The 27,485-nt window shown below is 36.8% G+C and overlaps 1 protein-coding gene across 1 annotated transcript in view; it reads right to left on the bottom strand.

Moving 5' to 3' along the window:
• LOC111535438 (probable ubiquitin carboxyl-terminal hydrolase FAF-Y) overlaps positions 1-27,485 on the bottom strand; it is a 151,998-nt gene that overhangs the window by 124,250 nt on the left and 263 nt on the right. Inside the window, 10 exon segments of the mRNA XM_031935007.1 lie at positions 2,151-2,255; positions 3,458-3,610; positions 5,221-5,359; positions 5,524-5,775; positions 5,932-5,983; positions 5,986-6,046; positions 15,563-15,781; positions 17,111-17,223; positions 20,370-20,449; positions 21,822-21,970. Of these exon segments, the coding sequence (XP_031790867.1) occupies positions 2,151-2,255; positions 3,458-3,610; positions 5,221-5,359; positions 5,524-5,775; positions 5,932-5,983; positions 5,986-6,046; positions 15,563-15,781; positions 17,111-17,223; positions 20,370-20,449; positions 21,822-21,970 (1,323 nt within the window).

Genomic DNA, 27,485 nt, shown 5'->3' with positions numbered 1-27,485 from the left:
TTTGTGATATGGTTTGGACAATAAGCATTTAGATACACAAAAACTCTTAGGAAACAAATTAGGGCAATTACTGGATAGGAAAAATAGACATATTCTAAGAAGGAACTAAGGACAGCCCAAACACATGTAAAATTTTTCAATCTCAATATCTAGAAATATTAAAATTAATGAACATAACGAGAATCTCATAACCACGAGACTTTCAAAAATTAAAAATTGTGCCAAAAATAAAATGTTGGCAAACACTGTAAATTAGTACCAACATCTCAGAAGACAAAGGCTTACTTAGATTTCAAGTCTTTTATCACCTAGAGTTTGAGCAAGCACATTAACTATAGGTAACTGCGAAGAAAGATAAACTTCGAATCATCCAGCTGCAACCTACAAAGAACTGATAATTGGCGTATATTCATTGCCTCCTTAAAAGCACTTTAACAAAGACCTTTCAAGACACACTGGCATGCTGCGTAAGAACTGCCAGATTTATCAACACCTCAAAAAAGCAATGCTTATCATTGAATAACAGACTTCTGATAAACAACAGATAAGCCAAAGGGCAATAAAGAAATGACAGGTTTTTTTTTTTTTTTTTTTTTCTTTTGAGATAATCTCCCTCTGTTACTCCTTCTTTTGAGGCAGTGGTGTGATCTTGGCTCACTGCAACCTCTGCCCCTCAGGTCCAAGAGATTCTCCAGAGTAGCTGGGATTGTAGGCATGCACCACCACAACCAGCTAATTTTTTGTATTTTTAGTAGAGATGTGGTTTCATCATGTTGGCCAAGCTGGTCTTGAACTCCTGACCTCATGTGAGCCACACTCCTCAGTCTCCTAAACTGCTGGGGTTACAGGTGTGAGACACTGTGCCCAGTCAGATAATACATTTTTTATTTCAATTATATTAAGGTCATCTTGAGAATTTATGAATTAAAAAGGAGAGGGAGAAAAAAAAAGAGAAACTGACCAGATCCTCCATCTATCATTATGGCTGTCTTGGTGCATCACTGTTTCAGAAGTTATCTCAGAACTAAAAGCGATAGGAAATTAAGAGTATCAAACGTAACTTCTCAATACTGATGTCCTTGCCTACCTTTGATATAATTCCAACAGATTAAAACATATAGTCATCTCAAACAAACTCTTATTATGCTGACGTGGCTGATTAAAAGTCTCCTAGTCCCTTTACATGCTAATTCTGATTTAACATATCTGGTATGTTAAGTCAGAATTTAAAGTGTAACGCTTGTGAAACTATTATCCAGGTTACTTCTGACTTCTTATATAATTTTCTTCCTTTTCTCTACCTTCTCCATAATGGCAAGATCCATCTATGTGCTAAATTGTTACAGTGTGTTAATTTTCATTGTCACGAAGTGTTCCATATAAGAGGAGTCCACAGTTTACTTATGGTTTCATAATATATCAACATTTGTTTTTTTCAGTTTGAGACTAATAAAACAATCCTGCTAAGATACTGTTGAACACATTCCTTAGTAAATATATTCATGAGTTTCTCTAGGGCATATATTCAGAAACAGAATAGCTAGGTGACAGAATGTAAGAATCTACATTTTGAAAGAACAATGCCAACCTATTCTCTGTTGTAATTAGCAACTAAAGCTCCCACCAAAAATCTAATTACTATTTTACTGAAATATTTATTCATGAATGACATACGGATTTATATTCTTCATTCATAAATTCACCAACCTTAAAAACCAGCTAGACTATCATGCTAAAATGCCTTTAAATGTAACATTATGATATCAGAAACCTCTTGCTTTTTGAATTTCATTTCTCCATGCCATATACATAACTCCAAAGAACCAGAATGTTTTATGCCTTATTTTCCAATTATTCTCTGCATTTCTACAGGTTATTTTAACCAAAATCAAAATGAAAACTACCAGTGGAAATGAATTCAAAGAAATAATCGAAGTGAAAAAACATTAAGATTCTGCATTTGTGATGAAAACTATTATAAAAAATTATTGTTAAGCTCTGACTGGAAGAAACAACAATGATCAATTCTTTTTCATCAGAGATTCTTCAATGAAAATGTTAGTTAAGCACACTATCTATAAGCAAAAGCAATCTAACTAATTAACTTTACTTACAATTAACTGGCAATACTTTACTATTCAAGCTACTACCTTACAGCAATCAAAAAGATGATCAAGTTGTCCAGGAGAAAAATCCCAAGCCAACTTTGCTAGCAGATCATGTACATTCTTCACAATGGCTTCATGTTTTCCTGCCTGTCGAAAAAACAAAAATAGAACAAATAAACGCAGATAAAAAAATTATAGCATACTTACATTTTAATAACAAAAAAACAGTTGTACTATACCAATCTTCAATACTTAATAAACATTCCTACTTCATTTGAGGTAATAACGGGATTCTTAATATTTGAAATGCTTTAGAACGTCATTTAATACTTGACAACTCAGTTTTTTTGGGAACAAACAGTAAACTTTGGAAGTTAATATGAAAACTTACTAGAAGGTATTTACAAATAAAACTAAGAGAAAAAGAAATCAAAATATTGGATTGTTTCAAAACTCAAAGCTTAAGGGCTCAATAAAAGCAAGATTAAGTATTCTGTTGTTTCTCTTTAAAAAAGGGCAAAAAACAAGCTTTATGAGCCAGTGCCTACCAATACTCCTCAAGTGACCCAGGAGTAGAAACCTGCCATTAAGATAATGTAAAAACATATGCATTAGTATCTCTGAAACCAGGTTTTTTTATTATGAAAAGTCACAATCTTCTATAATAATTGTACATTTTTTAAAGTCACAGTAATGGAACTCTTGTGACACTTGTCTCTTCTATGCATTACTTAGGTGAAAGCCTCCAAATATAGATTATTTACACTCTTTCAGTAATTGTTCCTTTAGTGACAATTATTTTGCTCTACAGATCTTTCATTTAAAACCATTTATGGCCAAGTGCAGTGGCTCACGCCTACAATCTCAGCACTTTGCAGGGCCGAGGAGGGTGGACCACGAGGTAGGGAGATCAAGACCATCCTGGTGAACACAGTGAAACCCTGTCTCTTCTGAAAAAAAAAAAATATTAGGCGGGCCTGGTTGTAGGCACCTGTAATCCCAGCTACTCTGGAGAGTGAGTGAATGGCGTGAACCCAGGAGGCAGAGACTGCAGTGAGCTGAGATTCCCACCACTGCACTCCATTCTGGGAGTCACAGCGAGACTCCATCTCAAAACAAAACAAAACAAAAAACTATCTATATAAGCTGCTACTGTTGAGTATATACAAAGACAGAAAAATGTTACTTTTTGTTTAAAAATTCTTGGTAGGATTTCTCTACATGAACAGCACATGCACTGGTAAAAGTCAGGCAATACTAAATTGCTGGTGTTACATAAGGGTTATTACCACAAAACTTCTCCTTTTCGGTATCTTCCTTAGAAAATAGCTATCATCTCACTCTCTTACCTGTGCTGCCCAGATATTATCAAGGTCCTGTAATGTAAGAGCCTTTTCTTTAATCACAAAACGAAGAATTTTCTCTAGCTTTTCTACATATTGTGGTTGATGAAGACTGTCTTGCAAGACTATGGATAAGATACTATTTTGCTATATCCATTCCTAAATGTAATACAAAAATTCAATGCAGAAACTAAAAAGAAATTTTTTTAAAAAGCAAAATAAAAACATGTCTCTGACTTCTAAACGTTAGGAATTCAAACGTCCAAATTATGTATACATTCACAAATTACAGCACAGTTGTGTAATATTTAAATGTTGCATTAATTCAAAATTAAACATTAAAATAACTTATTTCACAGAATTTGGCATATAAAATCTTCCCATAGGTGAGCTAGATTCACCAATTGTAATCCAGTAATATAATGAATTACATTGGTGTTTTAATTTGCAATTAGTAAACATTAAAATAATTTTACAGAATTTTATTTCTGCTCATAAAGATTCCCATATATGATACAATAGTACACTTCTCAAACTATCCATTGAAAACAACCAGTTTTATATTTCCAATCTTAGATTCTTCTGTAAAATACAATAAAAGTGCCATAACAACGTCAAATTTTGCTAAATACTTTCACTATTGGTGACTCTCAAGAACCAGTAATAATTCAAGGACTAGTGCATATACTGAGTAATTCTGTTTAACATTGCACAAAGCAGGCAAACAGCACTGAGTATGAACATGGGTCTAAGGTAAACACCATTAGTTCCACCCAAATGTCCATAGCGTCTTTTTTTTCACATTCTAATCCTTTCCACTATCGCTATAGTGTTGTTATTTCCAATAATCCACTGAAGATTATTTTATGGTGAAGATTATTCTACAGAAATGATCTTAAGTAGCAAACCACATACACTCAAAAAAAGACTTTTTAATACTTTGCTGAACTATTTGTTATTTATTTCAAAACTAAAATACATGAAAATATCTATGGTAAACAGTTTCATTACCTGTCAAAATGACATATATAAGTGATTTTAAAATTAAATTATTAAGAAATTAATCTTACACTCTGGGAGGCCGAGGCAGGTGGATCATGAGGTCAGGAGTTCAAGACCAGCCTGGCCAAGATGGTGAAATCCATCTTGTATTTTTGTAAAAATACAAAATACAAAAATTAGCCAGGCATGGTTGCAAATGCCTGTAATGCCAGCTAATCGGGAGGCTGAGGCAGAGAACTGCTTGAACCCAGTATGTGGAGGTTACGGTGAGTGGAGATTGTACCACTGCACTCCAGCATGAGTAATGGAGCAAGACTTTGTCTCAAAATAAAAAAAAAAAAGAACTGAATCTTAGTATTCTGAAAATCATGATAAAGCACTACTCAATTATCACATTAATTATAATCCCTATTTATTAATCTCCAAATTGAATTAGGAAGTGATCACAACATCACTTCATTCACTAGACTGCAGATCCACTCAACCCCTCTGAAGATAACATCTTACTATTTCAATCCAATCCAGCCACCTATTTACATCAACAGCTACATTCAGCAATAATAAATTTACCAGAGGAACAATTAAGTTACCTCAACAAACAACTAATCATTTATTAAACCTTTTATTATTATAATAAAAAGATCTTACAATTAGTCATAAATCTTTCAATTTTATTTTTTTCTTCTGTTGCTTCTAACAGTAACTGGTAATAATCTAATTTTTTATAAGCATCATCTCATTCACAATAAAAGACTTAAGAGGCTTACTGCCATTCGCTCAGCTGTCAGCCATTCTTCCTCCTCAGGATTACTATGTCGATGAGTATAATATGATACACTAGATATAACCTTATTTATTTCATTCAGTGCATTCATCTTTCCATTAAAAGAGGAAATTTGCAACAATCTATGAGAAAAATTTTGAGTAAATGTTATAACCTTATTTATTTCATTCAGTGCATTCATCTTTCCATTACAAGAGAAAATTTGCAACCATAAATGAGAGAATTTTGGAGTAAATATTATATCAGAATTCACACAGATAATAATTTAAGGTGGAAAATATCTTACCTGAGTATCATCTTTAACCTAAAAATTTCCAAATTTTTTATAGTCTCATCTTGTCCTGAAATTCTTGAAGCTAAGTTCTTCAAAGATTTAATAATCATTGAAAGGGCATCATTTTTGGCTTCATTCTTTGTTTCTTTTTTCAGTTCTTCATCAGTTAAATTTTCTAATAAATGTGGAACTATTTCTATAACTGGAATGAAGTACTTTTTCACTGTATGTTGACTGAGAAACTCATAGCATTGTCCAAATGGTCTGAAATATGAATGACACAAAACCTGTTTAATATTCAGTTTTTTAAAAAGAACTAAACTTGCCAATTAGTTTCAACACTTAAGACCACACAAAAACAGGTCCTCATTTTACAATGAGACACAACCCACAGAATATTCACATGAAAACATAACTTACTTAATAAGAGCTGCAATTATTTGAACATTTAATGCTGATCCATTAAAAAAAGATCATGCAAAATCTGGAACCCATTTAACGTGCCAAATTTATTGATGAGATCCACTAGCCAACCCTGTAATACAGTTAATAATAAAAATTAATTCCCCCCTTTCAGGAAAAAAGTTACTATTTGAAATGCATTTGTGTGAGACATACTAGAAACAGAAAATTTAATTTAAAAATTATACTAAATTATATTTAAAAAGAGTACAAGACATGTTTATTATGTATACTTAACAAAGATTTAAAAATAGGTGGGATGATAGGCATGCACCACCACTCCTGGCTACTTTTTGTAGTTTAAATACAAAAAGTATAGGCAGAAATTATGTCACAGTTCACAGCAACACAACTGGTATCGTTTATATCTAATGTAGCTGGTGAGTAAGAATTAGGTAAAGGTTGTATATCTAAAAACATTTCTAAACATTAAAATGCAAAATGAATTAAAGACTTCAGAAGTTATGAGAAGATTTAATAAACTAAGAATTAAGAAATACGGTATAATGAAAACTTTTATATCTTGTTTTCTAGAGCCAAGTTTTAGGAAACAAATTAAAAACGGGGAGTAGAGAACAAAGGATGTTTTACTACCAATCATTTCTTCTTCTTTTTTTTTTTTTTTTTTTTTTTGAGACAGAGTCTCGCTCTGTCACCCAGGCTGGAATGCAGTGGCATGATCTCAGCTCACTGCAAGCTCTGCCTCCCAGGTTCAAGTGATTTCCTGGCCTCAGCCTCCTGAATAGCTAGGATTACAGGCACCCGCCAACACACCCAGATATTTTTTGTATTTTTAGTAGAGATGGGGTTTCACCATGTTGGCCAGGTTGGTCTCGAACTCCTGACCTGAGGCAGTAACACCCACCTCGGACTCCCAAAATGCTGGGATTATAGGCTTGAGCCACCGTGTCTGACCATACTACCAATCTTGGGAGAAATAATTTCTCCATTTTCAACAGAAAAACATATTCAGGAAATGTGGAAAATGCAAAATAAAAAATAACTTTTAAACAATACACAGGTATAACTCTAATGCTAGGTTTGATATGATGAAAAACTAAATTTTAAAACGTTTGGTAAATATCATATTTCTGAATTTACAATATTATATTTTCCTATCTTTTTATTATTTAGCTTTAAAAAGTCAATTCATGGGAGTGACATCAGCAAGATGGCAGACTAAAATACTCAAGGCCTTGTTTCTCTTAAAAGAAAAAACTTCACTGCAGTTCTGAAAATCAGTCAAAAGTATAAAGCTATCAAGAAAATGCCCAATTCAAGAAAAAGCCATATTCAAAGGGAACAGGCAATTTAGTAGTTATTTTTATTCATCCTGCTCACTCCCTTCCTACCAAGGTACAGTTTGGGGAACCAGTGACCTAATCACCAGTTCTGTATGAACTGGAGAAATCAAGAGGGCTGGATTTACAACTTTCTAAATGTGTCTAAATGTGGGATTAGTCTCTGAATACTTAACCTGAAGGGCAAGAGCCCAACAGTGGCTTAAAACTCTGACTAAGAGAAGCCATGGGAAGACAATTTGTAAAGTCTCCAAGGGAATTACAAACCTGCAGACTACTGAGGCAAACTACTGACTGAAGAATGCAACACAACAGGTAAGGCATCACAAAATAAGCAGAGGTAAGGCTCATAGAGGAACTGGGAAATTTTTAAAGCAACCATTACGGAATGGAATAAACAGAACCATGTGAAACATATGGGTAAAAAAGACTCATGGAAAGGCTCAAGAAAGACAAATACCTAGAAAATGTTAAAGCAGACTTTAAGCCTGCAAGTTGATTTAATAAAGGCATTCCCTGTACAAGCCAGTCCACAAAGACTGGGGAATATAAGTGCTTTTTCAAATGCTCAAAATGACTCCACAGGCCAGCCACAGCGGCTTACGTCTATAATCCCAGCACTTTTGAAGATTGAGGCAGGTAGATCCCCTGAGGTCAGAAGTTTAAGACCTGCCTGGTCAACCTAGTGAAACCCCTGGCTAAATACACAAAAATTAGCTGGCATGATGGTGGGTACCTATAAACTCCGCTACTCGGGAGGCTGAGGCAAAAGAATCGCTTGAACCCAGGAAGCAGAAGTTGCAGTGAGCCGAGATCACACCATTACTCTACAGCCTGGGCAACAAGAGCAAAACCTGGTCTTAAAATAATAATAATAAAATAAAAATACAAATACAAAAAATTAATTGGGAGTGGTCGTGGGCACCTGTAATCCCAGCTACTTGGGAGGCTGAGACAGGAGAACTGCTTGAACTCAGGAGGCAGGGGGTGCAATGAGCTGAGATGGTGCCACTGCACTCCAGACTGGGTGACAGAGCAAGACCCCATCTCAAAAAATAAAAAATAAAAATAAAAAGATGACACAGCATACTAAAAGTAGGACAAGATAAAATAAATCTCCAGAAACTGTCCTTGGAGAAACAGTCAGACTCACCTGACAAACACTTTAAAATATCTTGCAGGCCGGGCGAGGTGGCTCAAGCCTGTAATCCCAGCACTCTGGGAGGCCGAGACGGGCAGATCACAAGGTCAGGAGATCGAGACCATCCTGGCTAACACGGTGAAACCCCGTCTCTACTAAAAAATACAAAAAACTAGCCGGGCGAGGTGGCAGCACCTGTAGTCCCAGCTGCTCGGGAGGCTGAGGCAGGAGAATGGCATAAACCCGGGAGGCGGAGCTTACAAAAACTAGCTGGGCATGGTGGTGCACATCTGTAATCCCAGCTACTTGGGGTCAGGGAAAGCTGAGGCAAGAGAATTGCTTGAACCAGGGAGAGGTTGTAGTGAGCCAAGATTGCACCACTGCCCTCTAGCCTGGGAGACAGACCAAGACTCTGTTTCAAAAGAAAAAAAAAATTTAGAAAAACTCAAATAGACTTAATGAACTAATGACAAAGGAGGCTAAAGAAAATTAGAACAATGATATACAAATAAAATGAACATGTCAACAGAAAGAAAAACTAATAAAGAACGAGGGTCGGGCGTGGTGGCTCCATCCTATCATCCCAGCACTTTGGGAGGCCAAGGCAGGCAGATCACCTGAGGTCGGGAGTTCAAGACCAGCCTGACCAAACATGGAGAAGAAACCCCATCTCTACTAAAAATACAAGTAGCGGGGTGGCCAGGTGTGGTGGTTCATGCCTGAAACATTTTGGGAGGGTGAGGCAGGCCGATCATGAGGTCAGGAGATTGATACCATGCTGTCCAACATAGTGAAACCCCATCTCTACTAAAAATACAAAAAATTAGTGGGGTGTGGTGGCTCGTGTCTGTAGTCCTAGCTATGCAGGAGCCTGAGGCAGGGGAATTGCTTGAATCCAGGAGGTGGAGGTTGCCATGAGCCAAGATCACGCCATTGCATTCCAGGCTGGGCAACCACAGCAAAGCTCTGTCTCAAACAAACAAAAATGTAAATTCTGTAGATGAAAATATGGAAACTGAATTCAAAAATCACAAGATGGGCTCAACAGGAGACCATCAATAGGCAGGACTGACAATCAGACCTTGAGAAAAGGTCATTTAAAATCAGAGTAAGTGGAGAAAAGAAGTCAAAAGTGAGTAAGTCTGAGAGACTTACGGAATACCACCATGTGGAAAAATACAAACATTATGAACATCCAAGAAGCAGAAGATAAAGAAAAAGAGATCCTTTTTTTTTTTTTTAAGATGGAGTCTCGCTCTGTCGCCCGGGCTGGAGTGCAGTGACGGGATCCCAGCTTAATGCAAGCTCCGCCTCCCGGGTTCACGCCATTCTCCTGCCTCACCCTCCCGAGTAGCCGGGATTACAGGCGTCCGCCACCTCACCCAGCTAGTTTTTTAGTAGAGACGGGGTTTCACCATGTTAGCCAGGATGGTCTTGATCTCCTGACCTCATGATCTGCCCGTCTCAGCCTCCCAAAGTGCTGGGATTACAGGTTTGAGCCACCGCGCCCGGCCAGAAAAAGAGAACTTGTATGGAGAAACAGTGGCCAAAATAGTGGCCAAAACTGTCCCATATTTGAGGAAAGACATGGACATAACAAATAGAAAAGGCTCAGTACCTCCAAGGAAGGCACACCCCCAAAGACTACCGCCAAAAAACATTATAAAAAGAAAGAATCTAAAAATTAGTAAGAAAAGTAACTCTTCACGTAACAAAAACAAAACAACAGCAACAACAAAAATCCTTCAAAAATAGCTAACAGCTGAATTCTCATTAGGAAGTACTGAAAGAAAAATACTATCAAATAAGAATTTGGTACGTGGTAAAACAGTCCTTGAAATGGAAACATTTCTAGACAAACAAAAGTGCTAGAGTTCATTACTACTACACTACAAAAATGCTAAACAGAGTGCAGGTTGAAATACAAGGGCCCTCGGTGATAACTCAAAGTATTAAAAAAAAATTACCAAATCTGTGGTAAAGAAAACTACAAATTTACAAAACTCAGTATTACTGAAATTTTGTCCAATAACTCCACTTTTTATTCTCTTCCAGAATTTGAGAGGCCAAAGAATTAAAAAACTTACATCACTATTACACATAAAAAGATATCATTTGTGACATCAATAACATAATTGGAGCAATTGAGGTGTAAAGGACATTATGTATGCAACTAAAATCAAGTTGGTATGGGTTTAAAATAGACTTACAGCTATTATATACGGGCATACCTCATTTTATTATGTTTTGCTTTACTGAACTTTGCAGATACTGTGTTTTTTTTTTAAAGAAGTAAAATTTGTAAACACATTGTCACTTTTCTAGCAATGAAGCATTTTAAAATTAATTTTTTAATACAGTACATTTTTAAAAGACAAAATGTTACCACATACTTAACAAAGTATAGTGAAAATTACACATACACTGAGAAACAAAAAACTTGTGCAACTCCCTTCAATGTGGTAACTGCTTTACTGCAGTGGTCTGGAATTCAACCTGCAATACTATCTCCAAGGTATGCCTCTATGTAATCTGCATGGTAAACAGGAAAAACATACTTAAGGAACATGCCTAAAAGGAAATGAGAAGAATCACAATATGTCCATACAAAACAATCTGAAGAATTGAAATTACGAAAACAAAGTCAGTAGGTAAGAAAATTATACAGAAAAAAGCTGTAAGACATCAGAAAACCACCAAATGGCAGTGGTAAATCCTTCTTTATCACTAATTACTCTGAATATAAAGTAGATTCAACTTCCCAATCAAATGATACAGATTGGCAGAATAGATTCAAAAAACAAAAACAGAATCCAAGATACACTGTCTACAAAAGACTCACTTAAATACAAGTATGCACACAACTTGAAAGTTAAGAATACAAAACATTTGGGAGGCCAACGTGGGTGGATTACCTGAGGTCAGGAGTTTGAGACCAGTCTGGCCAACGAGATGAAACCCCATCTCCACTAAAATTACAAAAATTAGCAGGGTATAGTGGTACACACCTGTAATCCCAGTTACTAGGGAGGCTGAGACATGAGAATCTCTTAAATCTGGGAAGCCAAGTTTGCAGTGAGCCAAGATTGCACCACTGCACTCCAGCCTGTGAAACAGAGCAAGACTCTGTCTCAAAAAACAAACAAACAAACAAAAAATTCCACACAAATAAACTAAGAGAGAATATATTTTGCTAACATGAAGCAAAATAAATTTTAGGTAGCATCTCTCGTAAGAGGCAAAAAAGGATATTATATAATCATAAAAGGGTGAATTTGCCACAATTATAAATATGCATACACCAAACTTCAGAACAGCTGACTGTGTGAAGCAAACATTAAGAGACCTAGAGAGAAACAATTGTACAAAACTAGTCAGACACTTCCATACCATATTTCCAATAATCAATAAACAATCAGACAAAACATCAATAAGCCAAAGCAGGAGGCCAAATAAGCCAAAGCAGGACATTAGTAAGTTTAAGACCAGACTGGCCAACATGATGCATCTCTGTCTCTTATTAAAAATACAAAACTGAGCCAAGCATAGTGGCAGGTGCCTCTAATTCTAGCCACACAGCAGGCTGAGGCAGGAGAATGGTTTGAGCCTGGGAGGCAGAGGTTGCAGTGAGCTGAGATGGCACCACTATACTCCAGCCTGGATGACAAGAGCAAAGCCCTGTCTCCCAAAAAAAGAGAAAAAAGATCAATTAAAAAAACAAAAAGCCTTGCACAACAGTAGAGAACAAGCTGACCTAACAAACATTTATGGAACACTCTATACCAAAGTAGCACAATAAAGATTCTTGTCAAGTGCACTTAGAACATTCATCAGGATACATTACATGACAAACAAATCTTAACATATTTAAGATTGAGCTCATACAAACTATCTTTCCAGATTAGGATGCAAGGAAACTGGGAATCCATAGCAGAAGAAGAACTGAGGCCAGGCACGGTGGCTCGTGCCTATAATCCCAGCACTTTGGGAGGCCAAGGCAGGTGGATCACGAGGTCAGGAGATCAAGACCATCCTGCCTAATATAGTGAAACCCTGTCTCTACTAAAAATACAAAAAATGACCCAGGTGTGGTGGCAGGCGCCTGTAGTCCCAGCTACTCAGGAGGCTGAGGCAGGAGAATGGTGTGAACCCAGGAGGTGGAGCTTGCAGTGAGCCGAGATGGTACCACTGCACTCAAGCCTGGGTGACAGAGAGAGATCAAAAAAGAAAAGAAGAGCTGAAAAACCAGCTTGGCGCATTGGGAGGCCAAGGCAGGAGGATCACTTGTGTTGGCCAGGAGTTCAAGACCAGCCTGGCCAACACGATCAAACCTCATCTCTACTAAAAATACAAAAAAATTCGCTGGGTGTGGTGGCATACACCTGTAATCCCAGCTACTCCGGAGGTTGAGGCAGGAGAATTGCTTGAACCCAGGAGGCAGAGGTTGCAGTGAGCTGAGATCACTGATATCATGCCATGGCACTGGATGAAAAAGCGAAACTCCATCTCAAAGAGAAAACAAAATAGAAACTGAAAAATCCATAAATAAGTAGAAATTAAACAACACATCTTAATCAACCCATCATCAAGGAGGAGAACTCCAACAGAAAGTATAATATTTGAGGCAAAAAAAAATGAAAACATATCAAACTTATGAGATGCAGCAAAAGCTGTGCAAAGAGAGAACTTCATAGTACAGAGGATTCTTTAAAAAGGATCTCCAATCAACAACTGAAAACTTACACCTTTAAAGAACTACAAAAAGAAACTGGGCACAGAGGCCCATGCCTATAATCCCAGCATTTTGGGAAGCCGAGGTGGGTGGATCATCTGAGGTCAGGAGTTTGAGACCAGCCTGACCAACATGGTGAAACCTCATTTACTAAAAATACATAAATTAGCAAGGTATTGTGGTGAGCACCTGTAACCCCAGCAGCTATGGAGGCTGAGGCATAAGAATCACTTGAACATGGGAGATGGAGGTTGCAGTGAGCTGAGATCATGCCATGGCACTCCAGCCTGGGCGACAAAGCAAGACATTGTATCAAAAACGGAAACAAAAATTAACAAACAAAAAAGAACTACAAAAAGGATAACAAAATAAACCCAAAGACAGCAGAAGAATAGAAATGCAAGAGATTAGCAGACAGAGCAGAAAAACAACAAAACTAAAATGTGGTTCTTGAAAAAATAAACAAATTGCCAAAATTCTGGCCAGTTTGACTAAGAAAAAGAGAGGACTCAAATAACTACTAGCAGAAACAAAAGAGGAGACATTACTATGTACATTATAGAAATAAAAAATTGGATAACCTAGATAGGAGGACAACTTTCTAGAAATACACAATCTACACCAGACGCAACCATGAAGAAATAGAAAATCTGAATAGGCCTATAACTAATCAGACAGAATAAGCAATCAAAAATACCCCAATAAAGAAAAGCCTAAATAAAACCCAATCACTTCACTGGAGTATTCTACCAAACACTTAAAGAACACCAATCATCCTCATACTCTTTGAAAAAACCGACGGGGAAAGAACATACCCAAACTCATCTATGAAGACAGCGTTACCCTGACATCAAAACAAGACAAAGAAACTACAAAAAAAAAAACCCTTCATATAAATATTGATACCTTATAAATATTGATGCAAAATTCCACAATGCTATACTAACAAAAAAATTCAAAACATATTAAAAAGATTATATACATGACCAAGTGGAACTTTTTTTCCCTGGAATGAAAGACACTTCAACATACAAATATCGATCAATATGATACACAATCTTAAGAGAATAAAAGGAAAAAAAAAATCACATGATCATCTCCATCAATGCCAAAAAAAATTTGACAAAATTTACCACCACAATGATAAAAACACTAAACAAATGAGGAATAGAAATAACTGACATTAACATAAGAAAGACCTCATGTAAAAAGCTCTTGGCTAACGTCATATTCTATGATGAAAGACTGAAAGCTGTTTATCTAAGATTAGGAACAATCAAGAATGCCTCCTTTTGTCATTTCTATTCAATATACTACTTAAGTCCTGCCTCTGGAAATAACACAAGAAAAAGCAGTAACAGAATTTAACCAACTTGAAACAATGGGAAAGAAAAAAGTAAATTATCTCTGTTCACAAAAATTTTATACTACTTTCAAGGAATTCTGTATCATTTTATCTTTTTGGATTCTGTGAGTTTGTGTGTTTGCATGTGTGTGTGCACACGCACATGTGCATATGCAGTATACTTGCCAAAGCGATGTTCTATTTTCTTTTTCTACTGCTGGTTAAGTTTTATGTGCTTAAATATTAATTGAATTTACTACGATCAAACTAACTTTGAGATACGAAATAGCCACTACAGTAATATGAAAGATACTGACACATTAAAGTGAAAATAAACAAAACTGGGTGGCTTTTCCATAGCCTTCACTGCTAGTGCAGTAGTTTTGGCTGTTCTTTCTTTTTTGGCTTTTTTGGTGTATAATTAGGTTTTGTTTTCTTCTACCCCACTTCCTTGAGAAAAATTGTAATTCTGGTGAGTATAAAGCAGATCTAACTTCCCTCTGAGGTACATTTACAAAGATTACTTACATGATTCAAAATTTAGCTGTTGAACTTCTTAGCCATCTTCTCCTAAGAAAATTAGGCATTACAAGAAATGCCTAATGGTATGTTATGAAAGCAAAACAGTACAATTTTTAAATCTCACTAAGTTTATATGGTCTGTAAATATATGTAAGTATTCAGCTGTTTTAAAAAACATATACACACAGTACAAACAAAGAACAGTCCATGCTTATTTGCAGTAATTACAGTCTCTAAACTAGCTGTGAATAATGAATTGGCAAATACTGACTTCTCCTCAGAGAAACACAACGCTATGCTCCAGAGAGCATATTCAACCAACCAATACATAATAAGCTCTGTTCATGCATGAGTTATATGGTTGTTGACCATGAGTTCAAGGTTATACATATTAAATAACAGGCCTTTAAACAGAAACCCACAAAAAATAAGACTATGCATTGACTTGTTGACCATTATTTAAAGAGAGGTTCACCTCACTAACAGTTTGTGGCAAATACAAACAGAAAAAATTAATATTTAATCTCGAAAATAACAAACCAACACACTTTTGGTGTTCGAGGATCTGAAGAACAAGCAAATAATTCATCTTCAGGCAACTGAGCATTTGAGGAAATTAATTCACATGGACGTGTACCATTGTAGATACGAAACTTGCATTGAGGATTTAAGGCCATGGCGAGAAGTTCTAGAAGTGGAAACCAATCTTGGGACAACTTGGCCACACAAAGCTCCACTAGGCGATGAGTATTGTTAATAATACATCTCTGTTACATGGATAGGATACAATACAGTTTATAATAAGAAAACATTGCAATTTCAAACACAATCTTTATTAACAATCTCTTTCCATTATTCTGCACTGGTCATCTTAATTCAGCTTATTTCACTAATATCGTGATCAAAGTAATACACTGATAAAGATAAATTAATATTTATTTCATAAATGTGCACCTAATTTCAAAAGCTCTTTGAGAAAGATAACAAAGTAGGTACCACAGTTTGTCTATTTCTGCTTTATGTCCATAGGACACACATAAATTTCCACTTTTCTCTCTGGAATTTCTATTCTACTTAAGAGGAAGCATTTAAAGTTTTGTTACCAACATCTCAACTCAAAAGTCACATATTTTCAAAATTTCAATTTCCACACCTAAAAAAACGTTACAGGTCAATTCAGTGCTGCTGGCATATGTATGCCATGGTCATTTGTGGAAAATGTCTAAGTTGTATTTTTTAGGTTGAGGTCATCAAAAAGTATGTATTTGATTCATAACTTTTGGTTAATTGCATTTTCTAAATAAGAACCAGAGGCCTGAAGTATGTACAGTAGTTCAGTAAAGATACCTTATTTTTTGTCACTTTTAAAATCTCTGGAATATGAAGGGATCTTACAATCAAGATACTTGGCAGACTGCCACATATATCCAGGTATCAGCCTTACAGTATTACCTGAGATTACTTGTTTCCTTTTACTCGTCACTTGAAGATACTACTAAGCTGATAATATATTAAATTCTACTTCACTTTTTTGGCATCAAAACTCTAAGTCTGAACTCATATTACAAAATTATGTGAGTACTGGTTTCTGGTCTAAATTTCCAAGACAGGGGTCTTCTTTCTCTACCAATCTTCTTTCTTTCATTCTCTGCACATCACATAAGCAACTTTAGAACTACTACACTCTGGAAAATAGTTTCTTTGCTTTACATTTGTGCATAGTGAGTTTCTTTACCATTTACATTTCCACTGAAATTACATCCTTTGTTATCCCAGCTACATTGAGAGTCTGCTTAAATATTTTTTATCTCAAGTGGTACAAAATAGTACCTCTTCCAATCAACACTATCGTGTAACTGATGAAATACACTGTATTGTGTGTAAGGTTACAAGGTCACTGAAATTTCAGGGGACAGGTTAAACCAAGGTTTACTAAATCAAAACTGCAAGCTCATTTTTAAAGACCAAGGTAACCTTCAATTATGCAGTATCTATCAGCAGACTTGATATGTTAATATGTTATGCACGGAAGTATTTTTCAAAAACGAATCCACAGGATGTAAATCTGAGTCCCAGAAATGAAATACAAGACTCACATGAATGTCAAACTTCCAGCCAGTCACAGCTTCATCCATAAGAATTTTAGTGAAAGATATTGTTAGTCCATCTCGAAAAACACGTTGGCATGCTTCACTTTTAACATGAAGGCCTAAAACAAGAGCCAAACAAAGAATGTTTAAAAAAAAAAATTATTTGGCCAATTACATGATTAAACATAATAAATTGCTACAAACTATTATGGTCTCCAATTCACAAATAGTGTTGTGGCTTTTGAAATGGGACATGACATTATAAGATGTTAAAAAGGTGAAAAAACATGGGATTTCAGAAAAAGGAAAGAAATATAATATTCAGTAAATTTTAGAAAGAGTTGTGTAAACTACATCAAATCAAGTAATGAATTGAAAGCTTGAAAATATGACATCGGACGTAAAGAATGTTTACTAGTAGACAGGGAACTGAACCATTTCACAGCATTTTAATTACTGAAAGACAGTTCAAAAACTGAAAATTAAAAAGTGACAAAAAAATCTGATTTTCCTGGTAAATTACCCATTTATCATCAAATTTAAGAGACGAATCCAGGCCGGGCGTGGTGGCTCAAGCCTGTAATACTAGCACTTTGGGATGCCGAGACAGGCGGATCACGAGGTCAGGAGATCGAGACCATCGTGGCTAACCCGGTGAAACCCCGTCTCTACTAAAAAATACAAAAAACTAGCTGGGCGAGGTGGCGGCGCCTGTAGTCCCAGCTCCTCGGGAGGCTGAGGCAGGAGAATGGCGTGAACCCGGGAGGTGGAGCTTGCAGTGAGCTGAGATCCGGCCACTGCACTCCAGCCTGGGCGACAGAGCCAGACTCCGTCTCAAGAAAAAAAAAAAAAAAAAGAGACGAATCCTAAGTTTCTCGCTTCTATTTCCATTTACCTGATTTAACAAAAGCAAGATCCAAGTGCCTCCATCAAAAAAGAAAACTTCGCACTTTTTTCTTTTGAAACAGAGACTTGCTCTGTTTCCCAGGCAGGAGTACAGTTGCACAATCTTGGCTCACTGCAATCTCCGCTTCCCAGGTTTAAAAAATTCTCCTGCCTCAGCCTCCAAATAGCTGGGATGATAGGCATGCACCACCACTCCTGGCTACTTTTTGTAGTTTAAATACAGACAGAGTTTTGCCATATTGGCCAGGCTGGTCTTAAACACCTGACCTCAGGTGACCTTCCGGCCTCAGCCTCCCACAGTGCTGAGATTACAGGGATTACAGGACCACTGCACCCAGCCAGAAAACCTGTAACTCTTCAAGCAACTCAGAACATATTAAATATGCACAAGGATATATATTTTGATTTGAATTATATACATATTACACTATCATTTAAACTAGTTTAATCTTACAGTATCTTACAGTAATCATGATCCCAGAAAAAAATGACAGAAGCAAAGTCCCTGCAAATGACATACATCCACTGAGTATCAGTGCTATAAACTGAAATACCATTTCCAGTTTCTGTTCGTTTTGTAGTGTTAGACCCTAGAACATACCCAGTACAGAAGTCCTTGACATTTGCTCAATTAATGAATAAATATGCAATTAACAAAAGAAATTTAAATGAGGAGAAACATTTTCAATCTGATAAAATATTTTCAGAGGTCACTAGATCACGTATTGGTAAGATCAATAAAACAACACAACAGTCTTTAAATGACTGTAGGATAGTTATTAAATGAAAGTATCAATATCACCACGGAGTCAGACTCAGCAACAGAAACACTTTACAGGACACCAGAGGAATTAAAAATTTGTCTTACGACACTGACAGTTAAGTTCCTGTTAAATGGCACAAAAATTAAATACTTCTAACCTTTCTTAACAGTCTTCAAGTCCTTTTAAAAAATGCACAATATTGGCCTGGGGCAGTGGATCACCCCTCTAATCCCAGCACTTTAGAAGGCCAAGGCAGGCGAATCCTGAGGTCAGGAGATCGACACTATCCTGGCTAACACAGTAAAACCTCGTCTCTACTAAAAACACAAAAACAAAATTAGCCCGGCATGGCGGTGGGTGCCTTTAGTCCCAGTTACCGGGGAGACTGAGGCAGGAGAATGGCGTGAACCCTGGAGGCGGGGCTTGCAGTGAGCCGAGACTGCGCCACTGCACTCCAGCCTGGGCAACAAAGCGAGACTCCATCTCAAAAAAAAAAAATAAAGTGAAATAAAAAATAAAATAAATAAATAAATATGAAATATTACAAACACTGCTCATCCATTAATTTAACTGCACCTACTATTACAACAAAATCATCCAAAATGTTTCATTCACACCCAAAGCTTGTACTTTGGCTGAAAGTAAAAATGTCAAATTTTCTTCACAGGTTGTTTTTTTAAAAAATTAAAGCTTCATTGTTGTAAGACTTTTCTTGAGAAAAACTCTTCAACTCTGTGTTAAGAAACAAAAAAAAGCTAAATATGTAAGCCAGACAGTTTATTAAACATATACACTCAGTGTCAGTGAAATACTGATTTCCACGTTAAAAAAAAAAAAAAAAAAAATGGGGCTGGCCCGGTGTGGTGGCTCATGCCTGTAATCCCAGCTACTTAGGGGAGCTGAGGTTGGAAAATCACTTAAACTTGGGAGGTGGAAGTTGTAGTAGCTGGTATCACACCACTGACTCCAGCCTAGGTGACAGAGCAAGACTTGATCTCAAAAAATAATAATAAAATAAAAATTATTGGCAAAATTATTTCCAAATTAACATATTTCTCAATCACATATTAACATATTTCTCAATCACATGTGACTTAAGTAAAAAACGTCACCAAATATGATGTCATACAATAAACTTCTATGCAGTACTTTTTAAATTGTGAAATATGCTTTAATGTACATTACTTTATATAGCAGACTTCGGAACTATCATATCCTAGAAAATATTTTCTAACTTCTGGATAAGAATCTTTTTAAAAATTTAAAAAATATATTCTCACCTTAGAAATATGGCTATACATATAAAATTATATATAATAGTTAAATGGCTCCAAATATCTCTAAAGGCTATCTACAGATTTCTATGGACCTTTACTATAGGGAAGTATGTATATTTGTTTGTGTGTATGTATATATATAATAAGTATACATAATATGCATGTATATATGTGAAATAATCCTTACCAGGAAGGTGTGTGAAGATTATAAACTAGGAATAAACAGTACCTTTATAACAGAGGGACAAAAAGCCTTTAAGAACAAGGTGTAAGTATATATAGGAGCACTTATTGTAGAAAATGTACATCCAAACCCACCTTTTACACTAAGATCAATAGCAGCTTCTAAAAGAACTTCTAATTCCCCTTTTGGCAAAACAGGAACCACCCATTGAGGCCTAAGAATTGTTATAAAACAAAAAGAGGCTTTACTGGTTTCATATTAATGAAACACTGTAAGTTACCTACCATAATTACTGTTACTATGAAAAAGTGAGAAATTCCGACTATATTATATTCACCATAAACACTTTTAAAAAGAAGTGGGCAAATTATCTACATTGCAAAATTAAAAGACATCTATTGTGTCTACATACAGAATTTTTTTAGGCACTGTCAAATGAGATACAGCAATGGCAGGGAATTCTTTCAATAGCTTCCATAGAATACTAAAACTAACCTATTCAATTATCAATTAAATGTATACCATTTATTAGTAGGAAAATGCTCTTTGGGGGTTCATATTTATTAGTAAAAGGATACAGTGTGGTAAATGTTTTCTTTTACTCCCTTCACAAAGACAAAAGAAATTAGGAGATCTCAACAAGACATTTATCTCACCTTTTCCTAAAGATCATGTCTCAGGTGTGAGCCTCTAAACCTACTGTCATAGGTACATTCCCATATCAAAAGGCAATACAGAAAGCCTCTATGCCATCTTAAGTACACTCCTACATTCAAAAGTGATGCAAAGGGCACCACACACTCACCTGGTACATTCCTTAGTTTTATAAAAAGTTTAGCTTTCTGCAACTACGTCTACTGACTAACCCACTACTCCCCTGAAATAACTTTCTTTCATCTGTCCCTTAATCCCTATACTAAAAAAAAAAAAGCAAAATTCCCAAATATCTGTTTTCATTTTTAAAAAAATGCCTCAATACGTCTAATCTATTAAAGGTAAACTGATTCTATCCTTTTTGTTGCTTTTATATACATGCACAAAAATATTCTTCCTGCCACTAAGGATTTACTAACAGTTTCAGTTCTCTAGTCCTTATGAAAAACACACTCTAACAGAAATCAGCAACCACCAAACAAAACAGAGAGAGAAGCAATACAACCTTCTGCAATAAGGTCCCTGCTGTAGCAAATGGACATTCTACAACCGAGAAAAGTTCTCCAGAACTCTGGTACGAAGTTGTTATCAAAGAAAAATGTTTGTAAACATTCAAAACAAAACACCTACCTATTTGTCTAGGCTACAAACACAGGAAGGGTTCATAGAGCATCATTAATTTGAAACTGTATTCATATTGTCATTACCTTCCAATATTTAAAATCCACAAGAAATGCCTGCACTAAGTACAATGAGCTGTGAAGTGTTCAGCTAGGACTAAAGTGTTCAGACTATTAAAAGAGTAAGACTTGAGACACTACAAGCTACTTTTTTCTTTTTCTCATTTACTCCTAGCTGCAATGCTGTTAGTAAGTAGTTTTGCTTTTCTAGTTTACTGCATCCATTAATAAAACAAATCCAAACAAATGCACCTGTTGATCATGTCATCCAGCTTTGCCAGCTCAGTATGTGGAAATGCAGGATCTTCATCTTCGTGCTGTGGTGGGGCATCACCTTGCCCTTGTTCCTCTGGGGGCGGAGCTGCTATGGAATTCTCATTGGAAGAATCAGGTGATGAGGTCTTAATTAAAAATTAAATATTCCAAATTTAAACCACAGATTAAGGAAAAACATCTATTTTTAAGTGTCCATATATATGCTCAAATATTTAATAAAACAAGGGTCACACTGCTTATCTTTTTAAAATTTAATAAGGTTAATATAGAAGTACATTCCCTCATGATTAAGAATCTTTCTTGTTGGAGGCAGCGATGGAGTATCACTCTGTCTTGCCCAGGCTGGAGTGTAGTGGCACAATCTTGGCTCACTGCAACCTCTGCCTCCTGGGTTCAAGCGATTCTCCTGCCTCAGCCTCCCGAGTATCTGTGATTACAGGCGCCCACCACCACGTCTGGCTAATTGTTTGTATTTTTAGTAGAGACGGCATTTCCTCATATTGGTCAAGCTGGTCTGGAACTCCTGACCTCAGGTAATCCACCTGCCTCAGCTTCCCAAAGTGCTGGGATTATAGGAATGTGTGAGCCACTGTGCCTGGGTGATTAAGAATCTTAAAAATTAACTAATGGCGGCCAGGTGCGGTGGCTCACACCTGTAATCTCAAGCTTTTTGGGAGGCTGAGGCAGGTGAATCACAAGGTCAGAAGATTAAGACCACCCTGGCTAACGCAGTGAAACCCCGTCTCTATTAAAAATACAAAAAAACACAATTAGCCAGGTATGGTGGTGAGCACCTGTAGTCCCAACTACTTGGGAGGCTGAGGCAAGAGAATGGCGTGAACCGAGGAAGTGGATCTTGCAGTGAGCCAAGATTGCACCACTGCACTCCAGCCTGGGTGAGAGAGCAAGACTCTGTCTCAAAAAAAAAAAAAAAAAAAAAAATTAATGGCTACAAATTACTGCATGAGTTGATTAAGTAAAAATTAGAGGGTATGTTTTTGTCATGTTTACTATTAATAAATATACTCACAATAAACCTTATGAATTATCACCTTAAGGATAGGATATTGAAGTAAAATGACTAAACAGGATAAACAATTCCTTTTGAGGCTATATTCCCAAACTACATTATAAAAGGTAGCACTAATCTTCACCCTTGCATGCACCATTGTGTTTACTTTAGTGTCTTTACCAATTTAGCTTCTAATAATTTAGTCTGGCTACGTACTACATAAATTCTGTAGACACCTGCTTTTTTAAAACTTATTTTTATAGATTATAGGTTATAATTATAGTTTCACAACCTGTTCCAAAAAAACTCTACATTCCTTAACAATAACCAATAGTTTAGACACAAAAATTCATAACTAGGGATTACAGGTTCCTATTGCTGTTACTTTTCTTCTTCCTCAGTTCCTCTTAAGAGAGACAAACAAGAAAAGGCAATAAAGCTGGATTCCTCAAAACATCAAGAATTAACACCTCATAATTAAAGAGATTAAAATATTTAACTTAGGCAACATATTAATGTCTTCCTTACAAACATCAGTTATGTTTTAGGAAGATTAAATTGAAAAGTATGTCTGTAAGAGGACTGTATGGAATTGACCTCAATTCTGGCTGGGCGGGGTGGCTCAAGCCTGTAATCCCAGCACTTTGGGAGGCCGAGATGGGCAGATCACGAGGTCAGGAGATCGAGACCATCCTGGCTAACACCGTGAAACCCCGTCTCTACTAAAAATACAAAAAACTAGCCAGGCGAGGTGGCGGGCACCTGTAGTCCCAGCTACTTGGGAGGCTGAGGCAGGAGAATGGCATAAACCCGGGAGGCGGAGCTTGCAGTGAGCTGAGATCGGGCCACTGCACTCCACCCCGGGCGACAGAGCAAGACTCCGTCTCAAAAAAAAAAAAAAAAAAAAAAAAAGAATTGACCTCATTTCTTAAATGTTTAGTAGAACTTGCCAATGTTTTCTTCATTGCAAGATTTTAAAACTACAATTTCAGTTTCTGTACTCAGAACCATTATACTGGTGGTTACAAGTCTGTACTTAGAAACTGAAATTCTATTTATTTATTTCTTTTTCAGTCTTTCAGTCGCCCAACTGTCCTTCAATAGGCAAATGGACAAACTAGTAAATTTATGCAATAAAATACTACTCAGCAATTGACAGGAAAAAAACTTTTGCTGCAACATTAACAACATGGAAGAATACTAAATGCATAATGCCGAATATCAAAAGATTAAGTCAGCATGATGCTTATATAAGAGTTTAGAAAAGACAAACTGCGGCATGGTAGCTCACATCCATAACACCAGCACTTTGGGAGGTGAAGATGGGAGGATCGATTAAACCCAGGAGTTTGAGACCAGCCTGGGCAACATAGGGCGACCCCTCTCTAGTTAAGGAAACAAAAGAAAAAGGCAAAACATACAAATGAAAAGCAGATCAGCATTTGCCAGGAACTGAAAAGGGAAGAGTTAAATATACAGGGACAGTGCAAATAGATTTTTGTATTTTACATGTTCATTATATTGGTGGTTACAAGTCTTTCATTTGTCAAACCCAGCATTTGTATATTATGCATCCCAAGTGACGTTTATTGTATATAGCCAAACGAACAGAAATTCCAAAAGCAAGAGAAACAAAAAGCACATGCATGTGGGCTTCAACTTCCAATTCAGATGTGATATTTGCAACAGATTCCTGCGTCTCCCTATAACTGAAAAGTGGCTAAAATTAATTGCTTGTTTAAAAAACTGCAGAAACTACCTGGGTAAGAAAAAATACTCCAGAAACATACAGACAAGATAACTGCGCGAACGACTCTGTCTGACATCTTTGAAATAAAAATAACAGCTTTGAAGAGAGCAGTGGATCTCCCAACACAGAGGTTGAGATCTGAGAAGGGGCAGGCTGCCTGCTCAAGTGGGTCCCTGACCCCTGAGTAGCCTAGCTGGGAGACATCCCCCACTAGGGGCAGTCTGACACCCCACACCTCACAGGGTGGAGTACACCCCTGAGAGGAAGCTTCTTAAGCAAGAATCAGACAGGTGCACTCGCTGTTCAGCAATATTCTATCTTCTGCAACCTCTGCTGCTGATACCCAGGCAAACAGGATCTAGAGTGGACCTAAAGCAATCTCCAACAGACCTATAGCTGAGGGTCCTGACTGTAAGAAGGAAAACTATCAAACAGGAAGGACATCTATACCAAAACCCCATCAGTACGTCACCATCATCAAAGACCAGAGACAGATAAAACCACAAAGATGGGGAAAAAGCAGGGCAGAAAAGCTGGAAATTCAGAAAATAAGAGCACATCTCCCCCTGCAAAGGAGCACAGCCCATCGCCAACAATGGATCAAAGCTGGTCAGAGAATGACTTTGATGAGATGAGAGAAGAAGGCTTCAGTCCATCAAACGTCTCAGAGCTAAAGGAGGAATTATGTACCCAGCGCAAAGAAACTAGAAATCTTGAAAAAAGAGTGAAAGAATTGACAGCTAGACTAATTAATGCAGAGAAGGTCATAAACGAAATGACAGAGATGAAAACCATCACACGAGAAATACGTGACAAATGCACAAGCTTCAATAACCGACTCAATCAACTGGAAGAAAGAGTATCAGCGATTGAGGATCAAATGAATGAAATGAAGCGAGAAGAGAAACCAAAAGAAAAAAGAAGAAAAAGGAATGAACAAAGCCTGCAAGAAGTATGGGATTATGGAAAAAGACCAAATCTACGTCTGATTGGGGTGCCTGAAAGTGAGGGGGAAAATGGAACCAAATTGGAAAACACTCTTCAGGATATCATCCAGGAGAACTTCCCCAACCTAGCAGGGCAGGCCAACACTCAAATTCAGGAAATACGGAGAACGCCACAAAGATACTCCTCCAGAAGAGCAACTCCAAGACACATCATTGCCAGAATCACCAAAGTTGAAATGAAGGAAAAAATCTTAAGGGCAGCCAGAGAGAAAGGTCGGGTTACCCACAAAGGGAAGCCCATCAGACTGACAGCAGATCTCTCGGCAGAAACTCTACAAGCCAGAAGACAGTGGGGGCCAATATTCAACGTTCTTAAAGAAAAGAATTTTAAACCCAGAATTTCATATCCAGCCAAACTAAGTTTCATAAGTGAAGGAGAAATAAAATCCCTTACAGATAAGCAAATGCTTAGAGATTTTGTCACCACCAGGCCTGCCTGACAAGAGACCCTGAAGGAAGCCCTAAACATGGAAAGGAACAACCGGTACCAGCCATTGCAAAAGCATGCCAAAATGTAAAGACCATTGAAGCTAGGAAGAAACTGCATCAACTAATGAGCAAAATAACCAGTTAATATCATAATGGCAGGATCAAGTTCCCACATAACAATATTAACCTTAAATGTAAATGGACTAAATGCTCCAATTAAAAGACACAGACTGGCAAACTGGATAAAGAGTCAAGACCCATCAGTCTGCTGTATTCAGGAGACCCATCTCACATGCAGAGACATTCATAGGCTCAAAATAAAGGGATGGAGGAAGATCTACCAAGCAAATGGAGAACAAAGAAAAGCAGGGGTTGCAATCCTAGTCTCTGATAAAACAGACGTTAAACCATCAAAGATCAAAAGAGACAAAGAAGGTCATTACATAATGGTAAAAGGATCAATTCAACAGGAAGAGCTAACTATCCTAAATATATATGCACCAATACAGGGGCACCCACACTCATAAAGCAAGTCCTTAGAGACTTACAAAGAGACTTAGACTCCCATACAATAATAATGGGAGACTTCAACACTCCACTGTCAACATTAGACAGATCAACGAGACAGAAAGTTAACAAGGATATCCAGGAATTGAACTCATCTCTCCACCAAGCGGACCTAATAGACATCTATAGAACTCTCCACCCCAAGTCAACAGAATATACATTCTTCTCAGCACCACATCACACTTATTCCAAAATTGACCACATAATTGGAAGTAAAGCACTCCTCAGCAAATGTAAAAGAACAGAAATTATAACAAACCGTCTCTCAGACTACAGTGCAATCAAACTAGAACTCAGGACTAAGAAATTCAATCAAAACTGCTCAACTACATGGAAACTGAACAACCTGCTCTTGAATGACTACTGGGTACATAATGAAATGAAAGCAGAAATAAAGATGTTCATTGAAACCAATGAGAACAAAGATACAACATACCAGAATCTTTGGGACACATTTAAAGCAGTGTGTAGAGGGAAATTTATAGCACTAAATGCCCACAAGAGAAAGCAGGAATGATCTAAAATTGACACTCTAACATCACAATTAAAAGAACTAGAGAGACAAGAGCAAATACATTCAAAAGCTAGCAGAAGGCAAGAAATAACTAAGATCAGAGCAGAACTGAAGGAGATAGAGACACAAAAAACCCTCCAAAAAATCAATGAATCCAGGAGTTGGTTTTTTGAAAAGATCAACAAAATTGACAGACCGCTAGCAAGATTAATAAAGAAGAAAAGAGAGAGGAATCAAATAGACGCAATAAAAAATGATAAAGGGGATATCACCACCGACCCCACAGAAATACAAACTACCATCAGAGAATACTATAAACACCTCTACACAAATCAACTAGAAAATCTAGAAGAAATGGATA

Source organism: Piliocolobus tephrosceles, chromosome Y (genome assembly GCF_002776525.5).
Source record: "Piliocolobus tephrosceles isolate RC106 chromosome Y, ASM277652v3, whole genome shotgun sequence".
NCBI classification, from domain to species: Eukaryota; Metazoa; Chordata; class Mammalia; order Primates; family Cercopithecidae; genus Piliocolobus; species Piliocolobus tephrosceles.
The sequence above is the reverse complement of the archived record's forward strand: the minus strand, read 5'-3'. Positions and strand labels throughout refer to the sequence as shown.